The 17,699-nt window shown below is 45.5% G+C and overlaps 11 protein-coding genes across 11 annotated transcripts; 8 read left to right on the forward strand and 3 right to left on the reverse strand.

Annotated features, from left to right (window-relative positions):
• Positions 1-85: 85 nt before the first annotated feature.
• On the forward strand, positions 86-2,347 carry HPODL_01543 (Dynamin-related protein DNM1; the record flags this gene model as incomplete). The annotated part of the gene is made up of 1 exon (XM_014078054.1): positions 86-2,347. One exon carries the CDS (start codon positions 86-88, stop codon positions 2,345-2,347), a length of 2,262 nt encoding a protein of 753 aa, XP_013933529.1.
• Positions 2,348-2,491: 144 nt separating this feature from the next.
• Positions 2,492-4,606, forward strand: HPODL_01544 (uncharacterized protein; the record flags this gene model as incomplete). Its single annotated transcript, XM_014078055.1, has 1 exon — positions 2,492-4,606. The coding sequence occupies one exon, from the start codon at positions 2,492-2,494 to the stop codon at positions 4,604-4,606; it is 2,115 nt and encodes a 704-aa protein (XP_013933530.1).
• Positions 4,607-4,793: 187 nt separating this feature from the next.
• HPODL_01545 (Protein PNS1) lies at positions 4,794-6,341 on the forward strand (the record flags this gene model as incomplete). The annotated part of the gene is made up of 1 exon (XM_014078056.1): positions 4,794-6,341. The coding sequence occupies one exon, from the start codon at positions 4,794-4,796 to the stop codon at positions 6,339-6,341; it is 1,548 nt and encodes a 515-aa protein (XP_013933531.1).
• A 344-nt stretch (positions 6,342-6,685) lies between these two features.
• Positions 6,686-8,524, forward strand: HPODL_01546 (MFS transporter; the record flags this gene model as incomplete). The annotated part of the gene is made up of 1 exon (XM_014078057.1): positions 6,686-8,524. One exon carries the CDS (start codon positions 6,686-6,688, stop codon positions 8,522-8,524), a length of 1,839 nt encoding a protein of 612 aa, XP_013933532.1.
• An 818-nt stretch (positions 8,525-9,342) lies between these two features.
• On the forward strand, positions 9,343-9,891 carry HPODL_01547 (transcriptional regulator NRG2; the record flags this gene model as incomplete). Its single annotated transcript, XM_014078058.1, has 1 exon — positions 9,343-9,891. The coding sequence occupies one exon, from the start codon at positions 9,343-9,345 to the stop codon at positions 9,889-9,891; it is 549 nt and encodes a 182-aa protein (XP_013933533.1).
• Positions 9,892-10,161: 270 nt separating this feature from the next.
• HPODL_01548 (Coproporphyrinogen-III oxidase) lies at positions 10,162-11,115 on the forward strand (the record flags this gene model as incomplete). Its single annotated transcript, XM_014078059.1, has 1 exon — positions 10,162-11,115. One exon carries the CDS (start codon positions 10,162-10,164, stop codon positions 11,113-11,115), a length of 954 nt encoding a protein of 317 aa, XP_013933534.1.
• A 468-nt stretch (positions 11,116-11,583) lies between these two features.
• Positions 11,584-13,926, forward strand: HPODL_01549 (Protein MNN4; the record flags this gene model as incomplete). The annotated part of the gene is made up of 1 exon (XM_014078060.1): positions 11,584-13,926. The coding sequence occupies one exon, from the start codon at positions 11,584-11,586 to the stop codon at positions 13,924-13,926; it is 2,343 nt and encodes a 780-aa protein (XP_013933535.1).
• A 38-nt stretch (positions 13,927-13,964) lies between these two features.
• On the reverse strand, positions 13,965-14,921 carry HPODL_01550 (histidinol-phosphatase (PHP family); the record flags this gene model as incomplete). Its single annotated transcript, XM_014078061.1, has 1 exon — positions 13,965-14,921. One exon carries the CDS (start codon positions 14,919-14,921, stop codon positions 13,965-13,967), a length of 957 nt encoding a protein of 318 aa, XP_013933536.1.
• Positions 14,922-14,969: 48 nt separating this feature from the next.
• On the reverse strand, positions 14,970-15,875 carry HPODL_05297 (uncharacterized protein; the record flags this gene model as incomplete). The annotated part of the gene is made up of 1 exon (XM_014078062.1): positions 14,970-15,875. One exon carries the CDS (start codon positions 15,873-15,875, stop codon positions 14,970-14,972), a length of 906 nt encoding a protein of 301 aa, XP_013933537.1.
• Positions 15,876-15,931: 56 nt separating this feature from the next.
• On the reverse strand, positions 15,932-17,203 carry HPODL_01552 (uncharacterized protein; the record flags this gene model as incomplete). Its single annotated transcript, XM_014078063.1, has 1 exon — positions 15,932-17,203. The coding sequence occupies one exon, from the start codon at positions 17,201-17,203 to the stop codon at positions 15,932-15,934; it is 1,272 nt and encodes a 423-aa protein (XP_013933538.1).
• Positions 17,204-17,319: 116 nt separating this feature from the next.
• On the forward strand, positions 17,320-17,649 carry HPODL_01553 (Protein GON7; the record flags this gene model as incomplete). Its single annotated transcript, XM_014078064.1, has 1 exon — positions 17,320-17,649. One exon carries the CDS (start codon positions 17,320-17,322, stop codon positions 17,647-17,649), a length of 330 nt encoding a protein of 109 aa, XP_013933539.1.
• Positions 17,650-17,699: the final 50 nt, after the last annotated feature.

Below are 17,699 nucleotides of genomic sequence, written 5' to 3' on the forward strand. Positions count from 1 at the left end.
CAGCAACTGGCCAGCTTCCCATATACCCAAACGTTAAGGATTTCGATTGATAGCATCTCTGTGTGAACTGGTAACATTTGGCATCATGTCGGCATTGCAAGACCTTATTCCCACTGTCAACAAGTTGCAGGACATTGTGACTAACACCAACTTGACCGATTTGGACCTGCCCATCTTAACAGTCATTGGATCTCAGTCGGCTGGTAAATCTTCCGTTTTGGAGAACATCGTCGGCAAAGATTTCCTTCCTAGAGGTACCGGAATTGTGACCAGACGGCCCTTAATTTTGCAGTTGATCAATATTAAAGAGGACGACCCTTTGGTGCATAAATCGGATTTTGAGGCAGACCAAGATCATTCGGAAGTCACTTTAGAGGATCATCTTAGAAATGCAGGCGCCAGTCAGGTCGAACCTGCTGAATGGGGAGAATTCTTGCATCTGCCTGGTAAGAGATTTTACAACTTCAACAACATCAGAAAGGAGATTGAAAACGAAACGTCTAGAATTGCGGGAAAAAACAAAGGAATCAGTAGAATACCGATCAACTTGAAGATTTATTCCCCAAAGGTCCTCAATTTGACCATGGTCGATCTGCCGGGTCTTACCAAGATTCCTATTGGCGACCAGCCAACCGACATCGAAAAACAGATTAAGAACCTTATTCTGGAGTACATTTCCAAGCCGAACTCGATCATTTTAGCTGTTTCTCCAGCCAACGTGGATCTAGTGAATTCCGAATCATTGAAGCTCGCCAGACAGGTCGACCCTCTCGGGAAGAGAACCATCGGTATTCTCTCGAAACTTGACCTGATGGACCATGGCACAAACGCTCTTGACATTTTGACGGGCAAGGTTTATCCTCTGAAGCTTGGTTTCATTGGTGTGGTTAATCGGTCGCAGCAAGATATATCTGTGAATAAATCTTTGGAGGAAAGCCTGAGAGCTGAAGAGGAGTTCTTCCGGTCACATCCTGCCTACAAAAATATTGCAGGTAGATGTGGTACCGCATTTTTGGCCAAAACCCTGAATAAAACGTTGATGCATCATATCAGGGAGAGACTACCGGATATCAAAGCGAAACTCAATACTTTGATGGGCCAGACGGAGCAGGAGTTGGCTTCTTATGGTGATCTCAATATAGTCTCGAAACAAAACAGAGGCTCTCTCATTTTGATGCTGATGAACAAGTTTGCGAACAACTTCATAAGCTCCATTGAGGGTAACTCGAGCGAAATCAGTACCAAGGAGCTTTGTGGGGGTGCAAGAATCTATTACATCTACAACGAAGTCTTTGGGAATTCCCTTTTATCAATCAACCCTGTGTCAAACCTACCGGTTCAAGACATAAGAACTGCAATCAGAAACTCAACCGGCCCTAGACCCTCATTGTTTGTTCCTGAGCTGGCTTTCGACCTTCTGGTGAAGCCACAAATCAAACTCCTCGAGAGTCCCTCCCACAGATGTGTGGAACTTGTGTATGAGGAGCTCATGAAGATATGCCACAACTGTGGTTCTCAGGAGCTTAGCAGATACCCAAAGCTACAGACAAAATTGATTGAGACGGTATCTGAATTGCTGAGAGAACGGTTGGGCCCTACCACAAAGTACGTTGAAAGCCTGATAGAGATTCACAGAGCTTACATCAACACGAACCATCCAAATTTTGTGGGGGCAGCAGCTGCTATGTCAAGTGTTGTGGAAGAGAGACAGAAACAGAAACAGAAACAAAAGAGTAAAGACCATGCCAGGTCGCCAAACGGTTCGGTGCCTCTTGAGAATGGCACGTCATCGCACAAAGTTTCAGATGCTGGTTCCAGGGCTGAGGAGTTGAGAGAGTTGGAAAGGAAATCTTCTAACACATCCACAAGCGGCGATAAGGAGCTCTTCTTGAACTTCTTCTTCGGCAAAGATCAATCCCAGAATTCGTCCTCTCCGCCAAGCCAGCCCCAACCATCCCAATTCCCAAGTGAACCCGACGGTCTGCAATTCAACATACCTTCGCAGTCTCCTATAGAGAAGAAAATGGAACATCTGAACATGAAGGAGGAGGAAGAGCTTTCTGAAAGAGAAGAGCTTGAATGCGAGCTGATCCGCAGGCTGATCATCTCCTACTTCAGTATTGTGCGAGAGATGATCCAGGACCAAGTTCCTAAAGCTATCATGTGCTTGCTGGTCAACTTTTCAAAGGAGAGCGTTCAGAACACTCTTGTGCAAAAGCTGTACCGTGAAGAGCTTTTCGACGAGCTGCTTTATGAGGATGAGAATTTGAGCCAGGAGAGAGAGAAATGCGAAAAACTACTGGCTACATACAGAGAAGCCGCCGCTATCATTAGCGAAGTTGTTTAACGTTATTGCATTTCTTGTATATGGGTCTTGTATGTAATTAGGATTGACATACCAGGTATTAGTAGTAAATCTGGAGATTAGGTAAAATCAAATTTCCTAATTTTTTAAAAATCCGGATAAGGAATCACTTCTCTTGTTTTCCTGATGACGATCCCAGGTCTTTGGGAAAAGTTTACTGAGTATGGAATTGAGGATCAACGTCTTCCCATAAGGGTATATGCCCGGCAATTTTACAAGAAGAATGCAAGACATCTACGAGTGGGAATTGATGTTTACCAATGGATCTTTGAACTTACCCAGGTACCTTCGCAATATAAAGGAGATGTAGCCAGCATTGGTGACGAAAAGGTGATTTTGAATTTCTGCTCCCGTATCAGGGAGCTCATAAAGCTGCATATCTCCTTTGTTTTTGTTTTCGACGGCCGTTATAAGACACATAAAAGAAGATGGGGAGAAGTTCTTTATACTGACGATGACTATTATGCTGAATACATTGAAACGAACGAACAGATACGACAAAGCGGCTTATGTGAGGAGCCAGGGGCGAAAATTGTTTATCTGATAAAGAAACTACTACAGCTGTGGAATATCGGCTATGTCCAGGCTCCGGGGGAAGCTGAAATTGAACTAGCTCGATTGAATGACTGCGGCGTGATCGATGCGATTATTAGTAACGATGCGGACGGGTTTGTGTATGGGGCACAGACAATTCTTAAAAATTTCAGCCGTTGGGTTGCAGATGCTCCTGCTACGCAGGCAAATTTAGAACGACAAGAACCAGAATTCTATGTGACTCCGTACCGAATGTCGAAGATTGAAGAGATCCTTGGGCTTGACAGGGACCGAATGGTGTTCCTAACATGCATAAATGGCAGCGATTTCAGCCAAGGGGTCAGTGGATTAGGAATAACCCGTTGTATTGCGTTGGCTCAAGTAGGGAGCAAGATAGAGAGCGAAATCGATTTTGCTAAAGAACTAAAGCAAATTTATGTTGCGGAGGGAAGACAAAGATTGTTGGGCCTGGTGCCTTTTAGCAAGAACGAGAGAGAGAAAAAGCTAAGCAACTTGAATGTTTTGCTACAGGAATCGCTTGCACAAAACAGCAAAGCCTATTTTGGAAGGAGATTCAATGGGACAATATCTTTTCCTTCAGACTATTATTTCATGATCCATTTTTATCCCTACTTTTGTCCTGAAATCTATGCATTCAGGAGATTTGAGACCAATTGCGTCGACTCACACCCATCATTGATAAGGCTGTCCACACTGCCACAACCGAACTCTCTGAAAATATACGATGACAAAATCAAACTTAAACGTCGTGGCTCACTTTGGACCACCGTTTACGACGACCATCCATCAGAAGATGTAATTCACGGTGATGAGAGTACCATTGCATGGTTTGAAAAGCCGAATTTCCGCGAAATGTGCAATCTTCGGCTTCCTCTGCAACGTAGTACAAGAGATTTTTTGGTGGAGCATTTAGCTGAATGCTATATGCTCAGGGTGATCCACAACTTGGATTATTTCAAGAACACCGAGATATTCGTCAATATGTACAAGGAAGCCCAGTTTCCTTTGAAGAGACGCGCCGATGAATACTACGTTCCTATCTGGTCAGAGGAGCAATACCAGGTGAAATACAATCGAGAATTAGTCTTTGGACGATTTCTAAAGGAAGGAGAGCTGTATGATGAAAACTACCGGCTCATAGATTACTCTGAACAAAAACTAGATTCGACATGGGTTCCGAAATATTTACTTGAGCTGTCACCTGACGGCCAGAAATTGATCGAACAATACGAAATCAAAGCTGCCCAGAAAAAGTCGCCGCGCAAGTCGCCGCGCAAATCTCCCAAAAAATCCCCGAAACGGCAGTTGTCAACTCTTGATAATCTTTTACGATCGCCCATAAAACGCAAGCTCGATCCAGGAAAAGAGAGAAGTCGGAGCTCTTCTCCGCTCAAAAACAAACCCAATCTCTCTTACGAGTCTCCTGATGAGGAGTCGGATATCCTAGAGTCTCCAACCAAGAGACGAAGTCGACTCGATGTTGACGTAAGCGGGCTCCGAACGTCTCTATTCAGGAGTCCAGATGCCAAACAGAACTCTCCCACGATTGATTTAACAACCCCACCCAAAGAAGTCAAAGAAAACGCCGGAAAGAATCCGCAAGATACTTCAATTCTCTCCCTTGACACATCAGATGACGAAACAGACAAGCTCGAAAAAGATATCGAAACGTTTTTCAAGAAGTAACGGTTTTTTTACCCCGGAATAAGCCACTTTTTGACACATGGGAATAAAAATAGATTCTGGAACCAAAGTCGTGCAATACAAGAAAAAAAATAGATACAGAAATTGCTTGACAAGCTAACTAATCTTACTGAAGTCATTGAGACTAAATCGCTGAATTACTCTATCTTCGATCTCAATTCAACTTTCAATGTCCCAGTCGAATTATTACCAACAGCAACCCCAGCACGGCTTTAACGCACCACCGCCTCAGTACAGTCAGCAAGGCAATGACTTATCCGCCAACGAGAAGCTGAACCAGAACTACTACTATGATCGCCCCCCAGCTCCTGAACCTGGTAAGGAAACCTTTGATGAAACATTCAAAGTCGAGAAGCCGAAGTTCCACGACGTTCCCTTCACAATTCTGTTTCTAGCTACAGTTGCTGGATTTTTTGTTGTTGCGGGCATCACTTTGAGACATTACGCCACCTCATATTCGTATGAAGGCTCTTCGATCTACAATGCTGGCAATTCCTTTTCATTGAACACCAACACCATAGTTTTATTTGCATTTGTTATTGTTGTTGCCTTAGTTCTTTCCTTGGCAACCATTGCCGTTGCTCGAATGTTCCCGAGGAAGTTCATTACAATTTCATTGATATTGAATGTCATTCTCGGCTTGGGAACGGCAATTGCTTACCTTGCAAAGGGCTACTACTCGGCAGGCATTGTTTTTCTTATCTTTGCCGCACTCACAGCATTTTCTTACTGGACCATGAGAGGCAGAATTCCGTTCAGCGCGACTGTTCTTACAATTATTATCGATGTGATGAAACAGTACCCTAGTACGTGGATTATTACTGCAATTGGATTTCTCGCAATAGGTGCCTTTTCGGCATTATTCTCTGTCACTGTGGTCGCCTCGTACATGAAATGGGGTGACGAAACTTCCCAAGGCTATAACCATGCCAGATTGGTTGGACTGCTCGTGTTTGTCTTCTTTGCGGGGTACTATATTAGTGAAGTGATGAAGAATGTTATACATGTCACAGTGAGTGGAATTTTTGGTACGTGGTATTACCTTTCGAAGTCCGACGCAGGAATGCCTAAATTTCAGGCCCTGGGTGCTCTGAAAAGGGCTTTGACCTATTCTTTTGGATCAATTTGTTTTGGTTCGCTGATTGTCACATTTATCCAGCTTTTACGTCAAGGAGTTCAAATTGCCCGACAGAATGCTCTGAACAACGGGGAGGGAGTTCAAGCTTGCTTGTTGCTTTGCGCCGAGTGCTTCATTTACGTGATCGAGTGGTTTGTGAGATACTTCAATCACTATGCGTATTCATATGTGGCCCTCTACGGCAAGAGTTATCTGAAGTCTGCAAGGGACACCCATTACATTTTCAGCTATAAGGGGATGGATGCTTTGGTCAATGATTGCCTGATCGGAACAGCTTTGGGAATGTACTGCACTTTTGTTGGATATGTGTCTGCCTTGCTCGCCTATTTGTACTTGCGGTTCACCAAACCAGGCTACAACACTGAAGGTTCATACTACGCTCCAGTGGTTGCATTCACATTTTTGATTGCCTTGCAAATATGCAATGTTATTAGTTCTGTCATCAGATCAGGAACCGCAACGTTCTTCTTGGCACTCGCCAAGGACCCGGAGGTCTACCAAGCAAGTTATCCCGACAGGTTCAATGAGGTGTTCAGAGACTATCCTGAGGTGCTAGAAAAGATCCGTACGCGCGACTAATGAACAGGACCCTAGCAACCTTATAACTCGGATTTAAGAAGCTGCAATATCGGCTCGGCCCACATCGTTTTAGCTTTTGTACTCGACAATAACTAGAAAATAACCTAGATCATCGCTGTCGGCACAAGTATGCAAGTTGTACCCGATTTTTTGGGATACGAAAAGCCGCATTGGAGTTATTTTCCAGGCCTACAAAAAAATATCGGCTGTCGGCAAAGTTGAGTGATTTATTATGCGGCTATACGCACGAAAACAATAGGGAGCCATCTAGGGACCTTGCACCTAAATAAGCTTCAGGGACTATTTAAAGGGTCGAAAGTCCCTGGTATCGATAGATATTCGACATGAGCACGGAAGATAGAGAATCGCTGGAGAGCAACGTCCAGGAATATAAAGACGTCGAATCGGGAGTGTACAGGGGAGAGGAACGTCCGAATGACAGTAATGAATTGACGAAAACTGTATCCAAAATCAGTGGACTGGTTAGAAAGCTTACGCATGGCGAAACCAATGACGAGGAAGACGACCGCGAAAGGCTCGAAAGACTGATCAGCAATAATTCCCAGGCCATCTCGCGTCTTCTCACAAATTATGAGGAAGGCTACGGAAGTTTAGGGCCAGTTGAGCAGCCGATTGATCATGAAAAAACTGCAACCGAGTTCACACCTGATCCGGTGACGGATTTCCACGAAAACGATCCATGGAAATATCCTATTTGTCAGGAGACGCGTATGAGACTTGTGGTCTTTGTGGACGGTGACGAGAAAAATCCTCAAAACTGGGGGAAAGGCTACAAATGGTTTTTGACTATGCTTTTGGGTACCATATGCTTCAACGTGGCATTGGCATCTGCTATTGTCACGGGATATATGAAGGGGCCAATGATTTCTTTTGGAGTTTCCGAGGAAGTCGTTATTCTCACCGTCACTTTGTTTGTCTTGGGCTTTGGTTTTGGCCCCTTGCTTTTCGCTCCTCTGTCGGAGGAATTTGGGAGAAACGCGGTTTACTTCTCAACATTACTGGTTGCAGTGATTTTCATCATTCCATGTGCCTTGGCGAAAAATATTGGAACCCTGCTTGTGTGCCGACTAATTGACGGTCTGGCCTTTTCGGCACCAATGTGTTTGATTGGAGGTAGTTTAGCAGATCTCTGGAAAATCGAAGAAAGAGGTCTGGCCATGACTATCTTTTCTGCTGCTCCTTTCATTGGTCCCGTCATTGGTCCATTGATCGGTGGCTATATAGGTGACAATGTTGGCTGGAGATGGCTCTACTGGGTGTTGCTAATTTTCAGCGGCGCCATGTACGTTCTGTTTGTCATTTTTATGCCTGAAACTTCGCACAGCACAATTCTGAAGGCTAGAGCTAAGAAGCTCAGAAAAACCACCGGCGACGACAGATACAGAGCTCTGCCTGAGCTCAAGGTCAGAACCGCCAAACAGGTCGCAGAGGAGACTTTGCTTAGACCATTGATCCTTCTGTCGGAACTGATTGTGTTCTTGATCACCATTTACATGTCAGTCATATACGGCCTGCTTTACATGTTCTTCTTCGCCTATCCTGTGGTTTACAGCGAAGGTAAGGGATGGTCCGATTCCAAGACGGGCCTTATGTTCATTCCAATTGCTGTTGGTGTTTTGTCTGCTGCTGCTGTCTCACCTATAATCAACAAAAAATACAATGAAATGGCTGACACTTACCGAAGCAAAGGCGAGATTCCTCCTGCCGAGCTCCGACTAATTCCTATGATGATTGGTTGCTGGTTTGTTCCTATTGGACTATTCGCGTTCGCATGGTCTTCGTACCCTCGCATCTCCTGGGCAGGACCTTGCTTTTCGGGATTCTCGTGCGGTCTGGGTTTCAATCTTCTTTACAACCCGGCCAACAATTATATTGTGGACTCTTATCAACACTATGCAGCTTCTGCCTTGGCCGCAAAGACGTTCGTCAGATCAATATGGGGAGCCTGTGTTCCTCTTTTCACCATCCAAATGTATCACCGACTGGGCTACGAATGGGCCTCCACCTTGATGGCCTTCATTTCGCTAGCATGCTGTGCTATCCCATTTGCATTCTACGTCTACGGTGCCAGAATCAGAAAATGGAGCAGATACGCTTATTCACCTACTCCTGACGCTGCCGTCAAGGACGACAACTCTGAATCCACCACAAATAAGAACTAGTCCCGATATTTTTCTCGATAGTTATAATGGCCAATAATACAACATAGTTAGAGGAAGGCTGCTATGCGAGCGATCGGGTCACCGCTCGTGACAGGATTGGTCGCCTTTCAGAACCCGGATTGCCGTATAAGCCTCGTTCTCTATGGGCGCTATTAACGGCTACTTAAGTACGTTTAATGCTCATCCGCATGTTCCAAGGATTAGTTATCTTGCATCATTCATGATGACTCAAAGCGCCAAGCCTTGTTCATTCGCTTCTTGACGGGTGCAAAAATGTGCTTTGGTGGTTAGGGACGTGTAAACGTTGTTTCAGGAGGGCGCTCGACCAGCACGATGTGGATGCTTTTTGGAAGCTAGCCAGTCAGCTAGGTGTGCGCGACGGCTACAAGGAAGTTCCGTCTGTTGCGGAGCTTCTCCGCTCCAAGGTATTCTCGGGATCGGGGCACTCCCGAAAACGCATAGTTCGGCTGCAGAAAAACTTATATTGTTTGATTACAAAGCTAACCACATAACGTAACACTTTCCTTTTTCGACATTGGACACGGGTTTGAATTTTGCCAAGACTTGGGAAAATTCAGGGTTCTTGCTAAAACTTGGCAATTTTATAGGATGATGGGGCCGAGAAAAGTCAACCTCTAGAACCTAGTAGCCATGCACAACGCTAGGACATGCTGTAAGGCATCTTGAGCAGAGATGTGAGTTGGCTTTTTACGTGCGGCCTACTATTTTTAGGCAGTCCCGCGCCTCCTTGTGGTTGCATCATAGATAATAAATAGTAGGATGAGCGATATTTTTTGCTCGTTCCCGTTTTTTAGAAAATGTCTGAGACGGTGTTGTTGGTCAACGAAAACAAGATGCCTACGTACCTATCGCACACTCCAACACAACTGCCTAGTCTCGACTCTGTTCTGTCCAAGATCCAGTCGGAGCAGAAATGGCCTCTTCCAAACCCGACCACTCCGCATCCGCTAGCATTGCCTGCTCCTCCAGCCTTGCTTCAGCCTCTCGGCAGACCAAATATACCCTCCATCAATATGCCATTGGCCTCTATTCGCTACACTCGCCAGGATCCGCCCCAGTATGTTGCTCCAAAAGTGTCCCTTCCAACCCCCGAAATCGCAACAAGACCGGAAAAGAACTCTGACCTCTCGCCACCAATGCGTCGCTACAAGTGCAAAATTTGCAGCAAAATGTTCACCACGTCAGGACATCTGGCAAGGCATACAAGAATACACACGGGTGTGAAGAACCACATATGTCCATACGAAGGTTGCGGCGCAAGGTTCTCGCGACAGGACAACTGCATGCAACACTACAAGACACACCTGAACACCAAGAAGACGAGGAAACGCGGCAGGAGCGTATAAGAATTCACAGTACAATCAAACCAGCTCGCTGTTTTCCCCTATTCGTCGATACCGAACTTGTGCACAGCCCGATTTCCTGTGCGACGGAAGCTTGGCGCACCAAGGGTTCGATTTGCCAAGAAATTTTTGCGTTCGCGATCAGACAGGGATGGATTATCCGGTGGTCTCGTACACCCGTGCACCGGACGCACTAGCTCGAAAATCACCAGATTTATTATTCTGGGTTTGGAATATAAATAGAGACGTATATACCACTTTTAAGGACAAAGAATGGCCTCGGTATTAGACCCTGCTCTACCCATCCGGGTGCAAATGGAGCGACTTGTGAAGCAAAAGCAGCTCGAGATCACCAGTGGTTTGGAGTCTCTTGACTCAGCCAGTTTCCGTGCCGACGAATGGGAACGGGGTGAATCTGGCGGTGGAGGCCGGTCCATGGTGTTGCAGAATGGCAAAACCTTCGAGAAAGGCGGTGTCAACGTGTCTGTCGTCCACGGTGTGCTTCCTCCTCAAGCTATAGAGAAAATGAGGGCAGATCATAAGAACATCAGGACGAACGCTGGTGGCAGCGTGCAATTCTTTGCTTGCGGTCTGAGTCTTGTGATCCATCCCTGGAACCCGCATGCTCCAACGACTCATCTGAACTACCGCTATTTCGAGATTATGAACGAAGATGGGTCTCCCCAGACGTGGTGGTTTGGAGGTGGAGCCGATCTGACGCCATCCTACATCTACGACGAGGACTGTATCAACTTCCACCAGCAGCATAAGAATGCTCTGGACAAATTCAGGCCGGATCTTTACCCTAGGTTCAAAAAATGGTGCGACGAGTATTTCTTTATTCCGCACAGGAACGAGACCCGGGGTATTGGTGGAATCTTTTTTGACGACTTTGACGAGCTGCCTCCTCAACAGTGTTTGGAAATGGTGGAGTCCTGTTTCAACGCGTTTTTGCCTGCTTATCTTCCATTGGTCGAGCGCAGAAAGGACACCCCATACACCGAGGTCCAGAAAGAGTGGCAGCAGATTAGAAGAGGCAGATACGTTGAGTTCAACCTCGTGTACGACAGAGGCACCAAGTTTGGACTACAGACGCCAGGGTCGCGGACCGAGTCGATTCTGATGAGTCTGCCACTCACGGCTAAATGGATGTACGATCACCAGGCACCCGGCCCGGAAGAGCAGAGGCTGCTCGAGGTGGTCCAAAAGCCTGTTGAGTGGCTATAAAGCAGCTAATAGACGACCTTTTTAATGACCTCTATCGGACAACTGAGAGTCAGCTTTGCAGTAAGCCTCGCAGCCATTGTTTGCTTGCACGAATATCTCCTGGTAAACGGACGACCCTTAAAATTTGTCGATTGAAGATCTAAGCATTTCCGATTAATATAATACTAAGCATAAAACCTGGTTTTTAGCCCACACGTGAACAGAGGCTCAGCACGCAGTGGCAAACGGGTTATTTAGACCATAAAGTCTTTAACGTGTACATTCCACTTGGTCTAGCAGCCATCTCTTTTGATTTTGCACAGCCTTCCAAATTGAGGGAGATACACAGACCTTTTGTAAATGACATCGGCTAGCAACAAAAGATACGCAGTGATGATAGTCCCGCGACGCCGACGCTGCGTGACCCTCATTGCAGCTATCTGTTTGCTGAACTTGGTGATTGTCAGTTTCTTGGGGGCAGGAACCCAGATGGATGCGTTGAACGATGTTACAGGACTCATCCGTGCAACTTCGTCCTCAACAGATCCGGACGATTTTATAAAATCGTTTGAGAACCAGCTGGATACCTTGGACATCTCGCAGAACTATGGCAAGTACTGGAAGTTCTCCACTGCTTTCAACAACGCGGTTGCAACCTTCGATCCTTCAGATTATAAAACCACCCGCGAATCCCGCTTGCTGTATGACCCAAGAATTACGATGTCGGTGTACCTTAGCCACATTCGCAGACAGCTCCTGGAGCAGGGTTCCGGGAACGCCGCCCTAGCTAGAATCGCAGTTCCGTTTTCCTGGCAAGACTGGGTGGATCTCTCGGTTTTAAACCGATATTTAGAGCTACCAGAGGACCAGCGTCCGACCTGTGACGACATTCTTTACCAGGGTCCTGCTTACAATCCTGAACACAAATTCAAGAACCCAAATAGAAACATAGACAGAGCCTGTGTTGATAATGATAGATACACGGGTCGCACCCGTCGCGCCCTTCTGCCGGGATTCAACTTCAAAGATCGGACAGGAAAAAAGTCTTTCCGTGACAAGCTCATACATGCCAAGTCGTATCTGCTGTCGTATGCGCCCGTGCCGACGTCCATCGTGTTTCTCACGGAAAAAGGCTCGTACGAGGTGAACATTTCCGGAGACTACAACATGCTCGATAGCGGTTTGTTCGATGAGTTTGTTGAATTACAGGCCAATGAAACTGTTGTGGCAGATGCTTCTTTGGAACACGAGATGCTGGTCAACTCCGTGACCCCTTCGAAAAGTGAGCTGGATTTCGACTCGCTGTTCACCGCAGAGCAGAATTATGAGTTTGTTATTCCTCCTGACCGATTTAATTACTCGTATGACCAGATCATTGAGGATTATGAAAACCGCATAGATGAGCTCGACGAAAAGCAACTACGTCACTTGCAGACCCTCAGATACTCCAAATCCATTCCTTCGACCAAGCTGCAAAAATCTTTCAGAGAGGTGAACATCAATTGGCCAGCTACATACAATGGCCACAAGGTGACCGAAAATGGAGGCCATTACGACTTCCGTTTCTTCAATGGCTTTGTGACAGAGTCCAAGCTCAACGAGTACGACGACGTGAACGAAAAGCGCAAAATCATGCTTCACAGGATTATTCACACATGGTTGCAATTTACATACAAAGAGGGTATTGTGTCTTTTCTGGCTCACGGCACGCTTTTGAGCTGGTACTGGAACGCGTTAGTGTTCGAATGGGATAACGACATTGACGTCCAGATGCCGATCATGGACTTCGATCGGTTTTGCATGAAGTACAACAACTCGCTTATCGTCGAGGATGTCCAGCATGGCTACGGAAAATACTACGTTGATTGTGGAGCTTATCCGACACACAGAACAAAAGGAAACGGCAGAAATAATATAGACGCAAGGTTCATCGACGTGGACAGCGGAATGTACATTGATATTACTGGTTTGGCACTGACGGATACGATTAAAATACCTCCAAGATTGGAGAGATTGGAGCGGGAGAGAAAGGCGAACAATGAACAGGAAAAAGGTGAGGATATTCACTCAGCAGAGCTAACAGAAGGACTTACCGATACGGGTGTTCCTCGAATTGTGAAACGTGCTCCCGTCAGATCAAACAAAGGTCCAGAAAGGTCTCCTGAAGCCTTGGAGAGAAATAAAGAACTGCAGATATACAATTGCAGAAATAACCATTTCTACACGTATTCCGAGCTGTCGCCACTCAAGTTGTCTATGATGGAGGGCTCTCCATGTCTCATTCCGCACGATTTCGCCACAGTGCTCAATTCGGAGTATAACGGAGGTCTTCGAAGAAAACATTTCAATAACCACCTATTCATCGATGAGTTGAGATTCTGGGTTTCGACAGCCACGCTCCAGCAGCACACGTATGCGTTGAGTGGCCAGCTTGTCAAGAACGTGGAGTTGAGAAAGTTTTACAATTCCCACAAGCTCCCAATGCTTCTAAAAATGCTAAGTACCGATGAGTTACTCAAGGAATTCTATCTAACTCACAAGACCACCAAGATGCACATGGAAGAGTTCTCACTTATGAACGATCTCTCCGACCCGCAAAAAAAGGAGCGTTATTACAGTATCATGGAAGAGTATAAACGTACTCATGACCCGATGAGAAAAAGCTTACACGGATATATATCAGAGGTTGTTGCTCTTGGCGGATACCATCCTCAAGAAGACCCTGTCAGGACTCCGTTGTCTGAGACGTCTGAGGAGCTGGATAGAGTAGTTATCACAGGAAAAAGCCAGTCCAACGCAGGTGCTAGACGGATCCAAAAAATCCAAACTTAGAGATATTTACTAACGAAATTAATTAATTATCTAGGAACTCAAGTGTAATTATTCCAGAAAGGGTCAGCTGCAATATCCTCTAGAGTGCGACTATTGACGAAGGGAGTGCCAGATTCGTCCAAATCCAAGTAGTACAGTTTATCTAGGCCGAGTTCTTGCAGGTGTTTCAGAGCCTTCTCATAGTTGAGGCCCACCTGTTTGACTCCATGAGAGTCGTCACTAAGACAGAATCTGCCCCCTTTTTCGCGAATTAGTTGGAACAAATCATCTTTTGGATATGATGTGGTCCAGCCTTTGCGAATTGCAGCAGTGTTCAATTCGACAAGACCTCCTTGCGAAACAATGAGCTCTACCGTCTCTGTAATCACCTTCCAGACCTCAGGCCAGTCTCTTTCTATGTTAATGTCTTTGAGCTCTTTTCCCGTATCTTCACACCTGTCGTGGGGGAGAGCGAATAGACGGATTAGGTCGAAATGTCCAATGATATCGGGTTCGAGCGTTCTCACCATTACCTGGTGTTGCTTGAAATATGCCAGGAAAAACGCTTGCAACGAGAGATTTCCTTTTGCTTCCAGCCATTTCTCGCGATTAAAGTCCAAATCAACCCCTTTCAAATGATGAACTGATCCAACTATTACATCGGGTCTCAGTTCCCGCTTGAATTGCAGACATTTATTTAGGTGAAATTCGTCTATTCCTCCTTCTGTCTCAAATCCAACGAGAATTTTCAGTCTGGAAGAGCGATCCGCGTTGACAGCCTTCTGGATGGATCGCGCATGCATATAATACTTCTCAAAATTCTCGACTAATGAGTCAACAGTATATCCCTTGTCTATCTCCTCAGGATACATCAATTTGTTATCGTATCGAGGAACGTGTTCTGTAAGACAGAAGACCTCAAAGTTCATATCCTTTACCCTGGAAATAATGTCATCTAAGTTATCCACGGCGTGCGACACATATTGACCGGAATGGGAATGATGAGAGTGAACCATCGATCGAAATTATCGAGACAAATGAAAACGGTCTATTATGTAATCTATTTATCGATAACGTCTTTTTTGTTGCAGATATTTGGCATAGAGGAATCCAAGTAAAGTTCCTCCTAAATGTGCGGCGTAATCTAGACCTCCCCATCTGTAGAAGCACCCAAGAATGTTATATACAGTGAATCCGAGCAAGGCTACTTGGGCTCCACCCGGAAGAGGGAGGAAAAATAGTGAGATTCCGGCCTTTGGGAAAATGGTTGCAAACGCGGCAAATATGGCAGAAATGGCACCCGAGGCTCCTAGAGACATACCGTATGACCGTGTTATGGTGGAGAATAGGATGGAGGCGAATGAAGACGCCACTCCCGAAATCAGATATAACGACGTGAAGTTGACCACACCCAGAACTTGTAGCATTGTGGTTCCAAACGAGTACAAACAGAGCATGTTCATCAGCAGATGTGCAAAGTCTTGGTGGCTAAAGCCAGACCACAGAAGAGACCATTCAGAAGGTCTTGAAGGCCCTCTTTCCAGTAGAAAATACTTGTTTAAAACTTTCATTGTTCTCAAACTGGCTGTCTGAGCTCTCCAAAGAAGAAATATTCCAATGTTGACTCCAATAAGGCCATAAAGTAAGTGAACGGGATGCCGTTTGAAGTATGACAATGGGGTATAATTAAATAAGTAGGGTGTTGCAACGTAGCAGCCGGCAGAGAAGCCAACAGTAAAGATCAGCGACTTGACCAAGGAACCAGAGACTTTCGGGTTCCCGAGACCTCTTAGTCTGTATGCCAATTCTTTGTGAGTGGCGTAATTCCGGAACTGACAGGTTTTATTGGCCAATTGCGAAGATCTGGTGAAGAACGCATTTCGAAAAACCGTCTTTTGCAGCCCTGCAGTGAACAATGACCGCCGAGTCCAATTTATAGAACCCCTGTTGGCCAGAAGAAGTCTAAACATTATAGCTTAATTGTAAAATTCAGGATCATGAACGGATTTTAAATTTAAAAAAAACATTACATAATCTGCTGTGCTTCTTTCTCTCTCTCCTGCTGCAACAGCTCCTTCTGCTCCTTTAATTCTTGCTTCTGCTGGTAAAACTTTTGCAAGACCTGAGGAGGAGGAACTCTTTTTCCTCTTCTGGACTGCACCGACTCGATAACAGTCTGTAATTTGGCGATCTGAGAGGTCCATCCAGCGAGCCGGGAGGAAATAAACTCCCAGTCCTCCTTACTTGTACTGTTCAATTTCGACACTTTGTGGATGTAGAACTGTTCTTTATCTTGGTCCAACCTTCCTGCAATGAGACCAGACTTGATGCATTTGATAAGGAATTCTTCGACCTGGTCCAATGCAATATGCAACTCGTCTGAAATTTCAGCGTATGACAAATGGTTTTTCTTAGACGCTATTCTGGTCACAGCAACAAGCTTGAGCTTGTTGGTGAGGTTGTCTATGTTGATGTTGTATGACGAAAGATCTTTGCTCAAGGTTGCGAAATCCTCTAGATTTGAGTCCTTGTATATGGAGAGCAGATTGTAGAGCACTGGATCTTGTTGCAGTGGTTCGAAATCGATAGAGTCCAGATTTATGTAAACTGTAGAGTTGAGGGTGTGAATGAAAAACTGCGAGTACTCTGAGGAAGAAAGAGACGATCCGCCCAATTGAATTAGTTCTTTGAAAAGTGTCACTGCCTGTGCATCGTTTTGGTCTTTAAACAGTAGATCAATGACCTGCATGTAAATGCTCTTGATGTCCTCGCTGGAAGCATTGCAATCGGTAAGCCAAACCTTCAGGTGTTGAGCCAGCGGACCAGCCACGTTAAGTAGTGAGTGCTTCGAAACTATGGAAAGGATGTCTTTGAGCACCTGCACCCGAAGCTGAGATTGTGGGGGAACAAAATTAAACAGATTAGAAAAAACAGACACAAGCGAGCTGACTCTGATACTGGATCTATCTTTGGAAAGCACGTCATCCGGGACAACAACAACTTTTTGGATCTCAGGCAAGATGGCAGATAGCTGTTGCTCCAAAGACACATCTAATTCGCTCCTGAGAATGTCTATAAGGTGCAGCAGAAGATTGAAGGTAGGCTCAAACACTTTATCGCTCAATTTAGCGAGCTCCCGACTTGATTCCAACACTTTTGCGAGAAGTTCTTGTTTGTTTTCTTGTTCGGCTAAAGTCTCAAAACCACTCTTATACTCTGTCTTGAGCTCAGAGTCAAGTATGGCAGCATACTCCACAGCGCACTCTCCCGCGAATCTTTCGGAAACAATGGTGAACATGTCGAATTGATGGAGGGATATGTTGGTTGAAGTTCAGATATATTAATTTGACTGAAAAATTTTTATATCATCAAACGTTACCCGGAGCCTCTTCTTCCTAGGACAGCCTATAAAGCATGACTGAGGACACCAACGAGCTGCTTCCAACGGCTGAATACTCAGGCCCAGTATTCAAGAGGTTTGAGGTTGACCCGTCGAAACCGCATTCGACGTCCGGACGCACCAATGGGCCTTCTGACTACGTTCTTGCTGCCGGTGCTGTGGACAGAGATGCTCCCACGGAGGCTAAAGACACACGGATTGGACGACTCCGAGCTTATATTACCACACTACAGGACGAAGTGAATGAATTTCTGACCGAACGAATGAAAAGTAAGGGCGAAGAAGAGAGACAAGACCTTGTGAATTCTGAGGAGGAAGAGGACGAGGACCAGACTGGTGTCTGATCGATTTGCTGTACAGTACGAGTGAAAAGGCGAATTGCCAAATGTTGGCA

Source organism: Ogataea parapolymorpha, chromosome VI, assembly GCF_000187245.1.
Source record: "Ogataea parapolymorpha DL-1 chromosome VI, whole genome shotgun sequence".
Taxonomy (NCBI): Eukaryota; Fungi; Ascomycota; class Pichiomycetes; order Pichiales; family Pichiaceae; genus Ogataea; species Ogataea parapolymorpha.